We start from the raw sequence: 19,089 nt of genomic DNA on the forward strand, positions 1-19,089 counted from the left end.
GAGGGACTGGTGCACTTCAAAGAATAGATGGCATCATGAGGTTGGGAAATTATGTGGATATATTGAAGCAACATCTCAAGACAGTTAAAGCTTGGTCGCAAATGGGTCTTCCAAATGGACAATGACCCCAAGCATGACCTCAATCTTACTGAAAATTTGTGGGCAGAATTGAAAAAGCATATGTGAGCAAGGAGGCCTACAAACCTGACTCAGTTACACCAGCTCTGTCAGGAGGAATGGGCTAAAATTCACCCAACTTATTGTGGGAAGCTTGTGGAAGGATACCTGAAACGTTTGTCCCATGTTAAACAATTTAAAGGCAATGCAACCAAATACTAATTGAGTGTATGTAAACTTCAGACAAACTGGAAATGTGATGAAAGAAATAAAATATGAAATAAATCATTCTCTCTACTATTATTCTGACATTTCACATTCTTAATATAAAGTGGTGATCCTAACTGACCTTAAACAGGGCATATTTACATTATTTAAATGTCAGAAATTGTGAAAAACAGAGTTAAAATGTATTTGGCTAAGGTATGTAAACTTCCAACTTCAACTATATGTACATTACTGTATGTATACTTGGGTATTGTTTTACAACAGGAAATGTTTAAAAAAAATAGCTGTAAAGCATCTTTAACCCATTTGACGGGGATTATCATCTCTATAGTCCTTTAAGTGTTTCCCCATAGAGAGTTCAGCGACTTTGTTTTTAGAACGCAGTGCTTCTAATTACACAAGGAAAGAACGGAGTTTCTACACTTTGAGAAAATGAAACCTGGGTCTTTTCATCAGAGCGGACTTTTTTACCTCTTCATAAGAGGTGAGTGCGAGCCAGTGTGATTGCTTCGCTTGGGGCAATACACTTGAAGCCGGAGGGTCAACGAGTTTGGGTTATGAAACCCCCCATTCAGCCTCTGTTGAATCCTCAATCTGAAAACTCAAGGATGTTGGGTAATACCTCCTAATTCATCTGTGTCCTATTCAGAGCTTCTGTTTGGTGATATGGAGAAATGACACTTAGCTGTAAACGGGGCCCTTTGTTTGCATATGCAGGCAGAGCAGGATGACTGTGGGTATGGGGGAGGGGGGTGGCTGGGTGTGTACACATGGGAGTCTAATCTAGACTGTGTGTGTGTGTACATTAGTGTTTGTTTTGCGGGCTGTATGTGTGTATAGCGTTTCGCTATATGCCCGTCGTGTGGTGTCTCGCTGTGCATTAATGTACGGAGTTTGTATGTTCTCACGGTGGCGTTTGTTGTTTAAGGGAGGACTTATGATAAGTGACTGCTTATTCGCGTGTTAGATTCCCACTGTAATTCAGTACAGATCACTGTCGCATTGAAAAATGTTTTTTAATGTAAGGTTTTGGAATAACTAGTTCAGGCAGCAACGAGCTGGCTTTAGATGCAAGACTAGGCTGAACTATGGGACTGTCACTGACGCTATGAGATTGAGGACAGGGGTGAGGGGAATGGGGGGGGGGGGGGTTCCAGTTCATAGATGTACATTTCTCTCCGGGGCAGGCTTTCATTTCCTCCTCCACTCCTCTCTATCCCCTCGTTCGTTCACTCCTCCGCTCCCCTCGTTCCTCTCATTACCCTGGGCGCGTGGCGCTCCCCCTTTCCCTCCCTCTCCCCCCTCCATCCCTCGCTGGCGGCCTGGCTTTCTTCTCTTATTAATTGGGTTTCGTTACATTAAGCCCCCTGGCCAAAAGGCCATCCTGCCAATAAAACGTTCAATTTTTAACACTTCACCGAGAGCTGGGCTGGCTGACTGACTTCCTGGGGGTTCAAACCACTCTGGGAATAGTAATTGGTTATTTATTTAAACTTCACCCGGGTTGGTAGTGTGTTTTGGTGGAGAGGTAATGGAGAGAGGAGAGTGGCGGTCCCTTTCTTTCTGTGGCCTATAAATGGAGAGACACTGGGAGGGGGACGTTTTTGGAGGGGGTGTGTTTGCTCAACTTTGTTGTGCAAAGGTCAGGCATTCCACACACACAGAGCAACTGAGAGGGAACACCTGGCCAGACTATGTATGTCTCCATAGGGCTTTAGTTTGCCCCACGCCCACAGTTCTCTCTATCTAATGCCTTTGTGTTCACAGCTTTTTACAGTAGCCCTGTATGGAGTCATCAGTGGCACTGTGTCTGAGAAGTGTTTAAACAAGCTAGGAGAGGCAGGATCTGGGCTGGTTTTGCTCTCGTCTTGGTTGGTCTCCCCATTCTTTACTTTCAGATGAATTCTCTCTCAGCTGAGAAAGACTGATATCATTTCAGTAGAGGCTGAAGTGTCATGACGATCTAGTCTACATTAATGTACTGTATGTGTACACTGTGATTTTCCTCTATACTGTATGTGTACACTGTGATTTTCCTCTGTACTGTATGTGTACACTGTGATTTTCCTCTATACTGTATGTGTACACTGTGATTTTCCTCTGTACTGTATGTGTACACTGTGATTTTCCTCTGTACTGTATGTGTACACTGTGATTTTCCTCTATACTGTATGTGTACACTGTGATTTTCCTCTGTACTGTATGTGTACACTGTGATTTTCCTCTATACTGTATGTGTAGACTGTGATTTTCCTCTGTAACTGTGTGTACACTGTGATTTTCCTCTGTACTGTGTGTACACTGTGATTGTCCTCTGTACTGTGTGTGTACACTGTGATTTTCCTCTATACTGTATGTGTACACTGTGATTTTCCTCTGTACTGTGTGTACACTGTGATTTTCCTCTATACTGTATGTGTACACTGTGATTTTCCTCTGTACTGTGTGTACACTGTGATTTTCCTCTGTACTGTGTGTACACTGTGATTTTCCTCTGTACTGTATGTGTACACTGTGATTTTCCTCTATACTGTATGTGTATACTGTGATTTTCCTCTATACTGTATGTGTACACTGTGATTTTCCTCTGTACTGTGTGTACACTGTGATTTTCCTCTATACTGTATGTGTACACTGTGATTTTCCTCTATACTGTATGTGTACACTGTGATTTTCCTCTGTACTGTGTGTACACTGTGATTTTCCTCTATACTGTATGTGTACACTGTGATTTTCCTCTGTATTGTGTGTACACTGTGATTTTCCTCTGTACTGTGTGTACACTGTGATTTTCCTCTGTACTGTGTGTACACTGTGATTTTCCTCTATACTGTATGTGTACACTGTGATTTTCCTCTGTACTGTGTGTACACTGTGATTTTCCTCTATACTGTATGTGTACACTGTGATTTTCCTCTGTACTGTGTGTACACTGTGATTTTCCTCTGTACTGTGTGTACACTGTGATTTTCCTCTATACTGTATGTGTACACTGTGATTTTTCCTGTGTGTCTGATACTGTATGTGTACACTGTGATTTTCCTCTGTACTGTGTGTGTACACTGTGATTTTCCTCTATACTGTATGGGTACACTGTGATTTTCCTCTGTACTGTGTGTGTGTACACTGTGATTTTCCTCTATACTGTGTGTGTACACTGTGATTTTCCTCTATACTGTATGTGTACACTGTGATTTTCCTCTGTACTGTATGTACACTGTGATTTTCCTCTATACTGTATGTGTACACTGTGATTTTCCTCTATACTGTATGTGTACACTGTGATTTTCCTCTGTACTGTGTGTACACTGTGATTTTCCTCTATACTGTATGTGTACACTGTGATTTTCCTCTATACTGTATGTGTACACTGTGATTTTCCTCTATACTGTATGTACACTGTGATTTTCCTCTATACTGTATGTGTACACTGATTTTCCTCTGTACTGTGTGTACACTGTGATTTTCCTCTATACTGTGTGTACACTGTGATTTTCCTCTGTACTGTGTGTACACTGTGATTTTCCTCTATACTGTATGTGTACACTGATTTTCCTCTGTACTGTGTGTACACTGTGATTTTCCTCTATACTGTGTGTACACTGTGATTTTCCTCTGTACTGTATGTGTACACTGTGATTTTCCTCTATACTGTATGTGTACACTGTGATTTTCCTCTATACTGTGTTACACTGTGATTTTCCTCTGTACTGTGTGTACACTGTGATTTTCCTCTATACTGTATGTGTACACTGTGATTTTCCTCTATACTGTATGTGTACACTGTGATTTTCCTCTGTACTGTATGTGTACACTGTGATTTTCCTCTATACTGTATGTGTACACTGTGATTTTCCTCTATACTGTATGTGTACACTGTGATTTTCCTCTGTACTGTGTGTACACTGTGATTTTCCTCTGTACTGTATGTATTTACATTGATTGTCCTCTAACATGCTAGTTAGTATGTGCTGACTGACTCATAGACAGATTGTGTGTATGTCATCAAACAGTCCTTCCTGAAACACAGACCAAAAGGTCACGTGTGGTCAAGCAGGTGTGCAGCGATACAGACATCAGGATAACGCAGCGGGAATATGTGTGTGAACCGGCCAAGAAGAGTAATCGTCAAGCTAACCAGAACATGAACCTAACGTAGCAGGTGTAAAAGAAAGGCCTGAGCGCTCAGACTAAACCCGGAAGCATTTGGTTTTCAGGCTTCACCTCTTCTCTGCTTTCCTCCTGAAAAACAGGATACTTCCGGTATCTTCTGTGCCAACACATTCTGTTGCCTGTGGTTATACCTTTGATCTGTCTGTCTGTCTGTCTGTCTGTCTGTCTGTCTGTCTGTCTGTCTGTCTGTCTGTCTGTCTGTCTGTCTGTCTGTCTGTCTGTCTGTCTGTCTGTCTGTCTGTCTGTCTGTCTGTCTGTCTGTCTGTCTGTCTGTCTGTCTGTCTGTCTGTCTGTCTGTCTGTCTGTCTGTCTGTCTGTCTGTCTGTCTGTCTGTCTGTCTGTCTGTCTGTCTGTCTGTCTGTCTGTCTGTCTGTCTGTCTGTCTGTCTGTCTGTATGTATGTATGTATGTCTGTCTCTTTCTGTGTGTGTATTTACAATGGAGTTTGTCCTTGTGGCAACAGGTCACATATATTTACCTCTCTCTCTCTCTCTCTCTCTCTCTCTCTCTCTCTCTCTGCCTCTGTCTCTCTCTCTGTCTCTCTCTCTCTCTCTCTCTCTCTCTCTCTCTCTCTCTCTCTCTCTCTCTCTCTCTCTCTCTCTCTCTCTCTCTCTCTCTCTCTCTCTCTCTCTCTCTCTGTCTGTCTGTCTCTGTCTCTGTCTCTGTCTCTGTCTCTCTCTCTCTCTCTCTCTCTCTCTCTCTCTCTCTCTCTCTCTCTCTCTCTCTCTCTCTCTCTCTCTCTCTCTCTCTGTCTATGCTCTCTCTCTCTCTCTCCCCTGCCTCCCTGCCTCCCTCCCTACCTGCCTCCCTGCCTCCCTCCCTCCCTTCCAGAGTACGTGACCGGACTCAATCTGTAACAGTGTGTATTTTCAGGTGTGGCTGTTAAGGGCCCTGGCTGCATAACAGAACAGCAAGGAGCTGAGGAAGGGCTTTTCAGTCAGCGGATTTAGCAGCATGGGGAATCATGGGAATCTGCTACTTTAGTCTCTCCGTCCTCCATGGTTTGTGGAAACATCCCACGTGGTTCCGACACACACTTGATTGTAGCTACGGGCACGCTGAGTCCTCATTGCATATAAATTACAGAAGTGGGCAGCGATTATTATAAACTTCCCCTTTTTTTAGTTTTCCTTCCCCCCTCACTCGGCAGACGATGGATAATTGAGTGGAGCACAAAAGGCAAGTGGTGGGGGGAAGGGGGGATGCCAAGCAGGCAGTGGGGGAAGGAGAGGTGGTGGGGGGGTGGAGAATCCCTTCCCATCTGAGACTGTACGACAATGTTAGCCAACTGTCAACTAGCGCTGTACACGATGCAAGGGAAGGGGTGGCGATATCAGTGTTAGGCATTAGGGTTAGCAGTGTGCTTAAGGTTAGATTTCAAATCAGATTCTAGGACTTTGTGGCTGTGTTGCCTAGTGACCACTGCATACATACTGAAAATGTATCAATCCCTACAAAAATGACCATTTAATTATAATCCACATAATAATTCACATTTCCTGTTGCTGCAGGATTATTTTCCTGTATGAGAAACTGATCAAATTTAGATGGGACTTCTGAATATCCATGCAGGTACACACACGCACACGCACACGCACGCGCACGCGCACACACACACACACACACACACACACACACACACACACACACACACACACACACACACACACACACACACACACACACACACACACACACACACACACACACACACACACACACACACACACACACACACACACACTTGCGTGCACAAACACACTGATCTGTACCAGCAGAATGACTACGCTCCCTCACAATGGTACCCATACTAGATCCTGACTCTGTGTGGAATACAACCTTAAATCTAACAACAGTGGAGTCACCCAGGAAATGAACTGGGTTGTATCTGACCACCCATCCATCTAACCTCCATCCAACCTTCCTCACACAAGACACCAGTTGCATTTACCCAAGCAATACCCCCCATTTTTGACACACACACACACACACACACACACACACACACACACACACACACACACACACACACACACACACACACACACACACACACACACACACACACACACACACACACACACACACACACACACACACACACACACACACACACACACACACACACACAGAGAGAGAGCAGCACGCCAAGGCATTGAGCCTCCCTGTTCTGTTACAAAGCAAAGAGTTGGCGCTAGGGTTTCTCCTCTCAAACACCGTGGCTCTCTGCCAGCTCCAGTTCCGCGCAATGAATTTCTTTTCAAACCACATCTGAGGCCGCTTGAAAAGGGCCGGCCAAGCCCGGTTATAAAATTCTCAAATGGAACATTTATTTCCAAATCCGTGCCCTCTGTCTGTCTCTGTGTGAAATATGAATAGAAAAGAGAACCTAAGCCTATTTCTTCCCTGTCGTAAAAAAGACCGCTGCCGCCACAGTTTGAGCCATCGTCCCGGGGGACAAGAAGGGGAGATCAAATCGCGGCGACATTGCATGACCCTCAATGGTCGTGGTCAAGTCAGAGCTGTGCAACCACTTCCTCTAACTGCGTAGTACAAAAGTATTTAAAAAAAGTTTCTTCTTTGTAAACTTGGCATGAAGCAGGGAGTGGTTTAAAGGAAGGAAGGTGCGGCTAGTCCATAAGAAACCACCTGAACTATTAAAGTTTTCAAATGGCAGCTCCTTCAGTAGTACCCGGTCACCTCCAATGACTTGTTTTCTGGGCGAACAGAAATACCTCCTCCTTCTCCTTGTGCAAGTCAAGTCCCCCAAAACTCTTTGTGTCCATTTAATATTGTGACAATTTAGCATTTTATTTTGGCATCTGTATACAGACATCTTGGTGGATGGTGCTGGCTAGTGGCTAGTAGTGGAGCTATGGGTTAGTTAGAGGATGGTGCTGGCTAGTGGCTAGTAGTGGAGCTATGGGTTAGTTAGAGGATGGTGCTGGCTAGTGGCTAGTAGTGGAGCTATGGTTTAGTTAGAGGATGGTGCTGGCTAGTGGCTAGTAGTGGAGCTACGGGTTAGTTAGAGGGTGGTGCTGGCTAGTGGCTAGTAGTGAAGCTATGGTTTAGGTAGAGGATGGTGCTGGCTAGTGGCTAGTAGTGAAGCTATGGTTTAGGTAGAGGATGGTGCTGGCTAGTGGCTAGTAGTGGTGCTATGGTTTAGGTAGAGGATGGTGCTGGCTAGTGGCTAGTAGTGAAGCTATGGTTTAGGTAGAGGATGGTGCTGGCTAGTGGCTAGTAGTGGGCTATGGTTTAGGTAGAGGATGGTGCTGGCTAGTGGCTAGTAGTGAAGCTATGGTTTAGGTAGAGGATGGTGCTGGTTAGTGGCTAGTAGTGAAGCTATGGTTTAGGTAGAGGATGGTGCTGGCTAGTAGTGGGCTATGGTTTAGTTAGAGGATGGTGCTGGCTAGTGGCTAGTAGTGGTGCTATGGTTTAGTTAGAGGATGGTGCTGGCTAGTAGTGGGCTATGGTTTAGGTAGAGGATAGTGCTGGCTAGTAGTGGGCTATGGTTTAGGTAGAGGATGGTGCTGGCTAGTGGCTAATAGTGGTGCTATGGTTTAGGTAGAGGATGGTGCTGGCTAGTGGCTAATAGTGGTGCTACGGTTTAGTCAGAGGATGGTACTGGCTGGTAGTAGAGCTATGGTTTAGGTAGAGGATGCATACAGTGTATGTGCCTCCTAGATTCAGTAAAAGCTGTGTCGGTCACAGAAGCCCCCAGGTTTCCCCTGGTGGATTTAGCCTTAAGGACAGCACACAATGGAGACACAGTTTATTAAGAAGTTGAGAGAAATGGGCTGTGACAGCTGCAACTGGGAGAGCACAAAAGAGGTCTTCTCCAATATGGTGGAGGCAAGGGCATTTCAAAAGCTCCTCGGCTTTCTCAGGTGCCAGAGAGTCCGTCAGCAAGCGGGCCGTGTTGGTTTTTCTGCCATGGGATGGAGCTGGAGATATAGGGGGAAGTGTGTGCATGGGGTTGTGTGTGTACCTGCATCAATGACTGCATGCTTGTTAAATTGTCTCATTTATATGGTTTAGGATCCTCTCTCTTTCTCTCTCCTTCTCTCTCTCTCTCACTCTCTCTCCATCCTCACTCTCTCTCCGTCTGTCGGAAAGAGAACCCGAAGACTGGAGAGCTTAAATGAAAATCCTCCATCCAGGTTCTTATCTCGTTCCCGCAGGGAAGCAAATGTGAGCTGAAAGGCGTAACAATTAAGAGAAGAGGGGTGAGGATGGTATAATTTTAGCCCCAGCTAGTACAGGCATGTCTCTGGCTGCTCCAGGCCCAATTCAGGCCCTCTATTTGGGAGTCCTCTTCGGTCCTCATCCTGGTGGGATAAAGTGCCATTAAAGCTATTCCAACACACAGATTATCCCCTGACCTATGACCCTGGCTGACCTGGGTTCTCCTGGGCTTGAGACGTCAGGACTTTAGAGACAGGGTTTAGGGACTAATTAGTTGCTATGAGTGAGCTAATTTAGTTTGAAGTTGGATTGAGCATTTTCTGTAGTTGATACTCACTCTATTTTTCATCAGAACCCCTTTTTGGGGTGTTTTTCATTACTATGCAAATTAGTTCTGAAAATGTTGGACTATTTTGAGGCAGGATCCAACATTACGTAAGAGATGGTCAAGCCAAACGTACTTGATATGTTTGTGTGTGTGTGTGTGTGTGTGTGTGTGTGTGTGTGTGTGTGTGTGTGTGTGTGTGTGTGTGTGTGTGTGTGTGTGTGTGTGTGTGTGTGTGTGTGTGTGTGTGTGTGTGTGTGTGTGTGTGTGTGTGTGTGTGTGTGTGAGAGAGAGCAAAAGAGAGAGGGCTGGAGACCTGGGGGTCTTGATGCTTAACCAGGCTTCGGAATCTGACACATATGAAGGCCATTTTAGTAAGGTGTGCATATCTGAGACCCACCCTACTGCTAAACCCCTGGTTAGGACATTCCCAGAGTGGGTAGGGGGAGAGGTGGTAGTTTGGTGCTAGTCTGTGAGGGGTCCGGTCCGGCAACACAGGAAATTCCAGGGGGAGTCGTGGCTCTGCCACAAATTAGCATGCTGAGAATGTCACCTTAGCACGAATCGCCTCGCTGCAAATTAAGCCAATGCAAGTTACTGCAAATTAAGCCAATGAAAGTTACCTAGTTATATATATATATATATATATATATATATATATATATATACAGTTGAAGTCGTAGGTTTTACATACCCCTCAGCCAAATACATTTAAACTTTTTCACAATTCCTGACATTTAATCCTAGTGAAAATTCCCTGTTTTAGGTCAGTTAGCATCACCACTTTATTTTAAGAATGTGAAATGTCAGAATAATAGTGTAGAGAATTATTTATTTCAGCTTTTATTTCTTTCATCACATTCCCAGTGGGCCAGACGTTTACACACACTCAATTAGTATTTGGTAGAATTGTCATTAAATTGTTTAACTTTATGGATAGCCTTCCCCAAGCTTCCCACAATAAGTGGGGTGAAATTCGGCCCATTCCTCCTGGCAGAGCAGGTGTAACTGAGTCAGGTTTTGTAGGCCTACTTGCTCGCACATGCTTTTTCAGTTCTGCCCACACATTTTCAAAAGAATTGAGGTCAGAGTTTTGTGATGGCCACTCCAATACCTTGACTTTGTTGTCCTTAAAAGCCATTTTGCCACAACTTTGGGAGTATGCTCAGGGTCATTTGGAAGACCCATTTGCAACCAAGCTTTAACTTCCTGACTGATCTCTTGAGATGTTGCTTCAATATATCCACATAATTTTCCAACCTCATGAAGCCATCTATTTTGTGAAGTGCACCAGTCCCTCCTGCAGCAAAGCACCCCCACAACATGATGCTGCCACCCCCGTGCTTCACGGTTGGGATGGTGTTCTTCGGCAAACAGTTCTATTTTTGTTTCACCAGACCAGAGGCCATTTCTCCAGAAAGTACGATATTTGTCCCCATGTGCAGTTGCAAACCGTATTCTGGCTTTTTTATGTCGGTTTTGCAGCAGTTGCTTCTTCATTGCTGAGCGGCCTTTCAGGTTATGTCAATATAGAACTAGTTTTTACTGTGGATATAGATACTTTTGTACCTGTTCCCTCCAGCATCTTCACAAGGTCCTTTGCTGTTGTTCTGGGATTGATTTGCACGTCTTGCACCAAAGTACGTTCACCTTTAGGACACAGAAAGTGTCTATTGTTTTACAGATGAACGTTCTACCTTCAGGCATTTGGAAATTTCTCCCAAGGATGAACTAGACTTGTGGAGGTCTACAATTTTTTTCTGAGGTCTTGGCTGATTTCTTTAGATTTTCCCATGATGTCAAGCAAAGAGGCACTGGGTTTGAAGGTAGGCCTTGAAATACGTCCACAGGTACACCTCCAATTGACTCAAATTATGTCAATTTGTCAATCAGAAGCTTCTAAAGCCATGACATAATTGTCTGGAATTTTCCAAGCTGTTTAAAGGCAAAGTCAACTTAGTGTATGTAAACTTCAGTCAACTTAATGTAGGTCAAATTGTGATACAGTGAATTATAAGTGAAATAATCTGTCTGTAAACAATTGTTGGAAAAATTACTTGTGTCATGCACAAAGTAGATGTGCTAACCGACTTGCCAAAACTATAGTTTGTTAACAAGAAATTTGTGGAGTGGTTGAAAAACAAGTTTTAATGACTTCAAAGTGTATGTAAACTTCCAACTTTAACTGTATATATATATATATATATATATGTTTGTTTGTTTAGGGATAGCATTTGTTATATGTTGGGCAATATTGGGTGTAGTCAAAATGTGTTGGATGGGTTGATGGATGCCTTTCAGATCAAGCGTATAGCCTTTTGAAATATCATGCTATACTTTTACCCATCATTCTCATACACACCGGAATAGATTGATCGTTTTTTCAGACAAAGCCGTATATCCTTTAGAAATGCTGTTTTGTCTCTACAAGTCAATCAGGTCCAGGGTCAGTGCTGGGTGCTCTGATTGTGAGTAGTAGATTTAGTATGGCTAAGCAGTACCATGTGTTCAGTGCTGTTGGAGCGTGTAAGCGGCTGGGGGGCTGCCTGAGTTGGAGGGGCAGGCCTCTGTGGGGGGTGCAGGCCTCTGTGAGTCAGCCTAAGGGTGGGGGGTGGTAGGGAATTGGGTGCTGTGGCCAGACCACTGCTGACGTGATTAACCCTGCCTTTTGGTTCTACTGCAGACGCCTCTATGAGAACTCTCTCTCGTCCTCTCCCTCGTCCTCTCTCTCGTCCTCTCCCTCGTCCTCTCTCTCGTCCTCTCCCTCGTCCTCTCTCTCGTTCTCTCTCTCGTACTCTCCCTCGTCCTCTCTCTCGTCCTCTCCCTCGTCCTCTCTCTCGTCCTCTCCCTCGTCCTCTCTCTCGTCCTCTCCCTCGTCCTCTCTCTCGTCCTCTCTCTCGTCCTCTCCCTCGTCCTCTCTCTCGTCCTCTCCCTCGTCCTCTCCCTCGTCCTCTCTCTCGTCCTCTCTCTCGTCCTCTCTCTCGTCCTCTCTCTCGTCCTCTCCCTCGTCCTCTCCCTCGTCCTCTCTCTCGTCCTCTCCCTCGTCCTCTCTCTCGTCCTCTCTCTCGTCCTCTCTCTCGTCCTCTCTCTCGTCCTCTCCCTCGTCCTCTCTCTCGTCCTCTCCCTCGTCCTCTCTCTCGTCCTCTCCCTCGTCCTCTCTCTCGTCCTCTCCCTCGTCCTCTCTCTCGTCCTCTCTCTCGTCCTCTCCCTCGTCCTCTCCCTCGTCCTCTCCCTCGTCCTCTCCCTCGTCCTCTCCGTCGTCCTCTCTCTCGTCCTCTCTCTCGTCCTCTCCCTCGTCCTCTCCCTCGTCCTCTCTCTCGTCCTCTCCCTCGTCCTCTCGCTCGTCCTCTCCCTCGTCCTCTCTCTCGTCCTCTCTCTCTCGTCCTCTCCCTCGTCCTCTCTCTCGTCCTCTCTCTCGTCCTCTCCCTCGTCCTCTCCCTCGTCCTCTCCCTCGTCCTCTCCCTCGTCCTCTCTCTCGTCCTCTCTCTCGTCCTCTCCCTCGTCCTCTCCCTCGTCCTCTCTCTCGTCCTCTCCCTCGTCCTCTCTCTCGTCCTCTCCCTCGTCCTCTCCCTCGTCCTCTCTCTCGTCCTCTCTCTCGTCCTCTCCCTCGTCCTCTCTCTCGTCCTCTCTCTCGTCCTCTCCCTCGTCCTCTCTCTCGTCCTCTCCCTCGTCCTCTCTCTCGTCCTCTCTCTCGTCCTCTCCCTCGTCCTCTCTCTCGTTCTCTCCCTCGTCCTCTCTCTCGTCCTCTCTCTCGTCCTCTCTCTCGTCCTCTCCCTCGTCCTCTCTCTCGTCCTCTCTCTCGTCCTCTCCCTCGTCCTCTCCCTCGTCCTCTCCCTCGTCCTCTCTCTCGTCCTCTCTCTCGTCCTCTCTCTCGTCCTCTCCCTCGTCCTCTCCCTCGTCCTCTCCCTCGTCCTCTCCCTCGTCCTCTCTCTCGTTCTCTCTCTCCTTCCCTTTCTTGTCCTTATCTTTCAATTCAAGGGGCTTTTTTGGCACGGGAAACATGTTCTTTCTCTCTCTCGTCCTCCTTCCGTGTCTTGTCATCCTTCCCTCTTTCTCTTGCCCTATCATCACCCCTCCTCCATCGCTCATCCCTCCTTCGCTCCTGCTTCCCCCGGCTCTGGCTCTGTAATGAACTCCTCTTATTCACCGGCTAATGACTGCCTTTGATCTCACTGCTAAGACCTCTGCTCTAACGCTACCCTGTGGGGCTTTCTCTTTCACTCTCCCCCTTCTTTCCAACCCCCTCTGCCCTTAGGCAGAAAATAGGGGCAGTACTCACTGACCAAGGCTAAACAAAGTTTTGAGGTGTTGGGGAAAGGCTGGAAGGGGAGTACATTGAGACCTCCCTTGCGGGAAGGTGTTTTATTTTTTACTGTGCCATTAAAGCCCCCATGCAGTCTTTTTTAAATATTATTCTTTAGCATCACGTGTTTAATAAATCACTGTTTATTTCAGGAAAATAACTCAGGAAAATATTTGTAATAATTTATTTCCCTGAGCCTCCTTTTGCCATTGAAATGCTCAGTCTGATCGTATGGGTGTGTTGATACACATTTAAGTATATTTACAGTATATACACAACCCTGATTGTCAGATAAGATCGTTTAGAGACTCTAGAGCCTACCGCAGTTACCTCTTCAAAGTAGGAGGATACATATGCAAATAAAAGATTACTGGTCATTGGTCAGAATAATCAGATCAGATTGTGATGTCATGCCGTTGGCCAGAAACTCCATGCCACCCGAACAGGCTGAAATTCCAGGGGGGTTTACATTTCCAAAATCTGTTACACTAAAAGAGCATTTTCACCATTTCAGAGTCGTATTTCGACCTCATGGTGTGAAAATATAATTAAAAACAGGAAAATTGTGACTGCACCACCCCTTTCATCTTACCAGATCTGTGTGTGTGTGTGTGTGTGTGTGTGTGTGTGTGTGTGTGTGTGTGTGTGTGTGTGTGTGTGTGTGTGTGTGTGTGTGTGTGTGTGTGTGTGTGTGTGTGTGTGTGTGTGTGGGCTACACAAATCACCCAACGGCCGTACCCTTGTCATTTGAGAGAGGGCCGGGACTTGATTTTAAACGGTAAAACTCTGTAAATGCTAGCTGCTAACTGAAATGAGGAAAGGTAATGTAATTCCTTGTTTAATGTGTTCTGCCTCTCTCATTGTGTCTCTCTCTCCCTCTCCATTCCAGTCCAATAAGGTTCCGGTGGTGCAGCCATCGCATGCGGTTCATCCGCTCACCCCCTCATCACGTACAGCGACGAACATTTTGCCCCGGACCCCACTCCGGACACCACCCCCAGGACGTCAACCCCAAACAAGGTAGGCAATGCCCCCCTCCCCTCAATTCACTAACGCAGTGGACATCATTAACCACGGTAACACAAAGGAGACACATTTTGTACACAAATTTGTTTACATCCCTGTTAGTGAGCGTTTCTCTTTTGCCAAGAAAATCCATCCACCTGACAGGTGTGGCATATCAAGAAGTTCATTAAACTGCATGATCATTACACACCTTGTGCTGGGGTCATTCAAAGGCCACTCTAAAATGTGCAGTTTTGTCACACAACACGATGCCACAGATGTCTCATGTTTTGAGGGAGCGTGCAATTTGCATGCTGACTGCAGGAATGTCCACCAGAGCTGTTGCCAGAGAATTCAATGTCCATTTCTCTACCATAAGACACCGCCAACATCGTTTTAGAGAATTTGTCAGTACGTCCAACCAGCCTCACAACCGCAGACCCCATGTAACCACGGCACCCCAGGACCTCCACATCCAGCTTCTTCACCTGCGGGATCGTCTGAGACCAGCCACCCCGATGGCTGATAGAACTGTGGGTTTGCACAATGAAGAATAGTCACAAACTGTCTCATAGAAGCTCATGCAGCTCTGCGTCGTAACCGACTTCAGTGGGTAAATGCTCCCGTGTGAAGGCCACTGGCGCGCTGGAGAAGTGTGCTCTTCACTGATGAATCCCGGTTGGTCTGTACCGGGCAGATGGCGTCATGTGGGCGAGCTGTTTGCTGACGTCAACACGTGTCCCCCATGGTGGCGGTGGGGTTATGGAAGGGACAGGCATAAGCTACGTACAATTAATACAGCATTTTATCGATGGCATTTTGAATGCACAGAGATACCGTGACGAGATCCTGAGGCCCATTGTCGTGCTACTCATTCGCCGCCATGTTTCAGCATGGTAAAGCACGGCCCCATGTCGCAAGGATCTGTACACAATTTCTGGAAGCTGAAAATGTCCCTGTTCTTCCCTGGAAGATAGAATACTGCAGACTCACCAGATATGTCACCCATTGAACATGTTTGGGATGCTCCAGTTCCCGCCAATATCCAGCAACTTCACACAGCCATGAGGCAAATGGTGGTCACACTAGTACTGACTTGTTTGTGACCAAAAAATGCATTTCTGTATTCCCAGTCATGTGAAATCCATAGAATCTATTTCAATTGACAGATTTTCCTAATATGAACTGTAACTCAGTAAAATTGTTGAAATTGTTGCACGTTTTTTTTTTTTTTTTTCAGTGTAGTAAAGATTTTCACATCACACCATATTCATCACTACCCATCTCCACAAAGAGGCATGAAGCCAAAGCTATTCCTCAGAGGGAAATGCAACGTATAAGTTCACCCAGCCACCTACACAAGGTGGCTGGGTGACGTTCTGTCTCAGAGAAAGAAAACTAGAACACATTCCTCCACACAGCGTATCACATCTTCCCACCTACCTGAATGAAGCAGAGCTCCTCAGACAGGCAAGGCGGGGATTTACCACACTGCACTGCTGAAAACACTTTGCCTTCTTCTCTATCGTTCTTCATCTTTCTCTACTCTCTTTTTTAACCCTCCATTTGTCACCCTATATAATACTATTTCCCTGTCTGTCTGGGTAAAAACGTCACAGTAAAAGCCCTGACAGACTGTCTGTCTGGGTAAAAACGTCACAGTAAAACCCCTGACAGACTGTCTGTCTGGGTAAAAACGTCACAGTAAAAGCCCTGACAGACTGTCTGTCTGGGTAAAAATGTCACAGTAAAACCCCTGACAGACTGTCTGTCTGGGTAAAAATGTCACAGTAAAAGCCCTGACAGACTGTCTGTCTGGGTAAAAACGTCACAGTAAAACCCCTGACAGGCGCTAGAGCATAAAGGCAGTTGGAAAGCCCAGGCACAGTCAGGGTGAGACTTTGGCAGAGGTTCATAGGTCTTGTACTGGTCTGGCCCCGGCACTCCATATGTGCTCCCCTCCCCTGCCCTCTTCCTTCCGGCTGCCACGCACCGCCCCCTACTTAAAAGCAGGAGGCAGACCAGACAGGATGCGATGTGTGATGACGGGGCAGTTGAGTAAATAATCCAATATGGCCGCCATACACCAGATCCATCCAGACATCGTAGTGATCTTATGTACCTATACACAGCAGGACAACTGAATAGGAAAGTCAGGATTTCTCTACAGTAATGCTTTCCATAGGGCTCTGGTTTTATTAAACATTTGGTCCTCGTTTACAGTCCTCATACATTTTGGTCTGAGTAGTCCCCAGGGATTGAGTATGAGAGTTGATGATAAGACACAGCACAGGATGGAGTTATATGAAGAAACCGCTGGAGGAGATCCGAGTCTGAATCGATCCACACACTCCCATAGCCTGGACTGGTCCATGTAGAAGAGATGTGCTAGATGAATTAGCTGTAAATGAAGTCCCCTGGTATTTCCAGGTCTAGATACTGTAGAAGAGCTAAAGATGTGTAGGAAGCAGAGAGGGTAGTCTTTATCCATCTCTCTCGCTCTCTCTTTCTATCACACTTTTGCCTTCTCGTTCTCTTGCTCACTCGCTCTCTCGCTCTCATTTTCATCAGCCAATCGGCTCGCTGCACTCCATAGCTGGATCAGGACTTTGATCTTCTCGTTAATTATTTAAGAAATCATGGATGTTCTCATTATGGGTCCTAATAAGCTCTAATATGTGCCGGGCGGTAACGTTGGATCGAATGTCAAACTCCGGAGCCCTTTGAACAGACTTCAGACTTGTAATTTACAATGAAAAAATGTAACACTTAAAATATAATATTTTAATACGAGATCATATTTTGAAATACAAGTTATGTCTACACGTGGATAAGGTTATGAAAATCATTCAGATGAGAACGTGAGCGAGTAATTACGCACCTTTTTAGTGCCTTGAGTGACCGTGTTAACACTGAGCTCCCCTCACTCCATCTCTATCTCTCCCTCACTCTCTCCCTTCCCTCCTGACTTTCCTATCCTTCACTCCCTTCTCACTTTCCCTCCGCCCCTTGCTCCTTACCCTTCCTTACATCCCCCATTCTTCTCTCTCACGCTCCCTCCCCTTCCTTCCCACCCTCCCTAGTGTCCTACAGAGCACCCTGAGACTGGGGTGGTGAATAAGTGGGCTGGGGGTGCTGGAATCCAGCGTTGCTACAGTGGCTTTGGAGATAAACCTCCTCTCTCTGCCGCTCAGAGGGAGTTAGACCCCTACAGACTGCAGCCTGAGAAGAAAGAGGGGGGGTGGAGAGAAGGGGGGGGGAGCATGGATCCATCTGGGATTAGGAGATGGTGTTAATCTGGAGGCGTTTGCCTTCTTCCTCTTCTATGTGTGTGTGTGTGTGTGTGTGTGTGTGTGTGTGTGTGTGTGTGTGTGTGTGTGTGTGTGTGTGTGTGTGTGTGTGTGTGTGTGTGTGTGTGTGTGTGTGTGTGTGTGTGTGTGTGTGTGTGTGTGTGTGTGTGTGTGTGTGTGTGTGTGTGTGTGTGTGTGTGTCACTGTAGGGCCTTCTACACGGGCCTACACAGCACTCCCTTGACCATAGCTCCCAGTCTGACAGATCCATTTACTTTAATTTCCTTCACCCTCCCCCTCCTCCCTCTCTCCCACCTTCCATCCCAGTTTAACTTCTCGCTAGCCTCTACAACAAGCTGAGGGAGGCTAAGAGCCCTTGACCTTGAAGCCCAAGAGGCCTAGCGTTGATGAAGAGAGGGAGAGCTTAGCTGTGTTGAGGATCGAGTGACAGGGCAGGGCCCCAGTGAATGCTCTCTGTAGGGAGCATTACAGGAAGCACAGAGAGGGACGGGCCTTAATGAACACTGACTGGAGGGACTAGAAGGCTACATGGGGGGGGACTAGAGGGACAAGAGGGCTACAGAGAGGGGACTAGAGGGACAAGAGGGCTACATGGGTGGGACTAGAGGGACTAGAAGGCTACATGGGGGGGACTAGAGGGACAAGAGGGCTACATAGGGGGACTAGAGGGACAAGAGGGCTACATAGGGGGACTAGAAGGCTACATAGGGGGACTAGAGGGACAAGAGGGCTACATAGGGTGGACTAGAGGGACAAGAGGGCTACACATAGAGGGGACTAGAGGGACAAGAGGACTACATAGGGGGACTAGAGAGACAAGAGGGCTACATAGGGGGACTAGAGGGACAAGAGGGCTACATAGGGGGACTAGAGGGACTAGAAGGCTACATAGGGGGACTAGAGGGCTACATAGGGGGACTAGAGGGACAAGAGGGCTACATGGGGGGACTAGAGGGACAAGAAGGCTACATAGGGGGACTAGAGGGACAAGAGGGCTACATGGGGGGACTAGAGGGACAAGAGGGCTACATAGGGGGACTAGAGGGACAAGAGGGCTACATAGGGGGACTAGAGGGACAAGAGGGCTACATAGGGGGACTAGAGGGACTGGAGGGCTACATGGGGGGACTAGAGGGACAAGAGGGCTACATGGGGGGGACTAGAGGGACAAGAGGGCTACATAGGGGGGACTAGAGGGACAAGAGGGCTACATGGGGGGACTAGAGGGACAAGAGGGCTACATAGGGGGGACTAAAGGGACAAGAGGGCTACATAGGGGGGACTAGAGGGACAAGAGGGCTACATGGGGGGACTAGAGGGACTGGAGGGCCACATGGGGCAAATGTGAACCTTTCTGTATCTATTGTAATAATACACACTTGGCACACACACGTACAGTTCATATACTGAATTCCAACGCTGCATGGCACAGATGTCCTTGTC

The 19,089-nt window shown here is 46.7% G+C and overlaps 1 protein-coding gene across 1 annotated transcript in view; it reads left to right on the top strand.

Moving 5' to 3' along the window:
• The window catches only part of LOC124001502 (lymphoid enhancer-binding factor 1-like), a 68,724-nt gene that overhangs the window by 19,634 nt on the left and 30,001 nt on the right, over nucleotides 1-19,089 (top strand). The window contains 3 exon segments of the mRNA XM_046308325.1: nucleotides 14,220-14,271; nucleotides 14,274-14,297; nucleotides 14,300-14,350. Coding sequence (XP_046164281.1) covers nucleotides 14,220-14,271; nucleotides 14,274-14,297; nucleotides 14,300-14,350 — 127 coding nt within the window.

Source organism: Oncorhynchus gorbuscha, linkage group LG17 (assembly GCF_021184085.1).
Source record: "Oncorhynchus gorbuscha isolate QuinsamMale2020 ecotype Even-year linkage group LG17, OgorEven_v1.0, whole genome shotgun sequence".
NCBI classification, from domain to species: domain Eukaryota; kingdom Metazoa; phylum Chordata; class Actinopteri; order Salmoniformes; family Salmonidae; genus Oncorhynchus; species Oncorhynchus gorbuscha.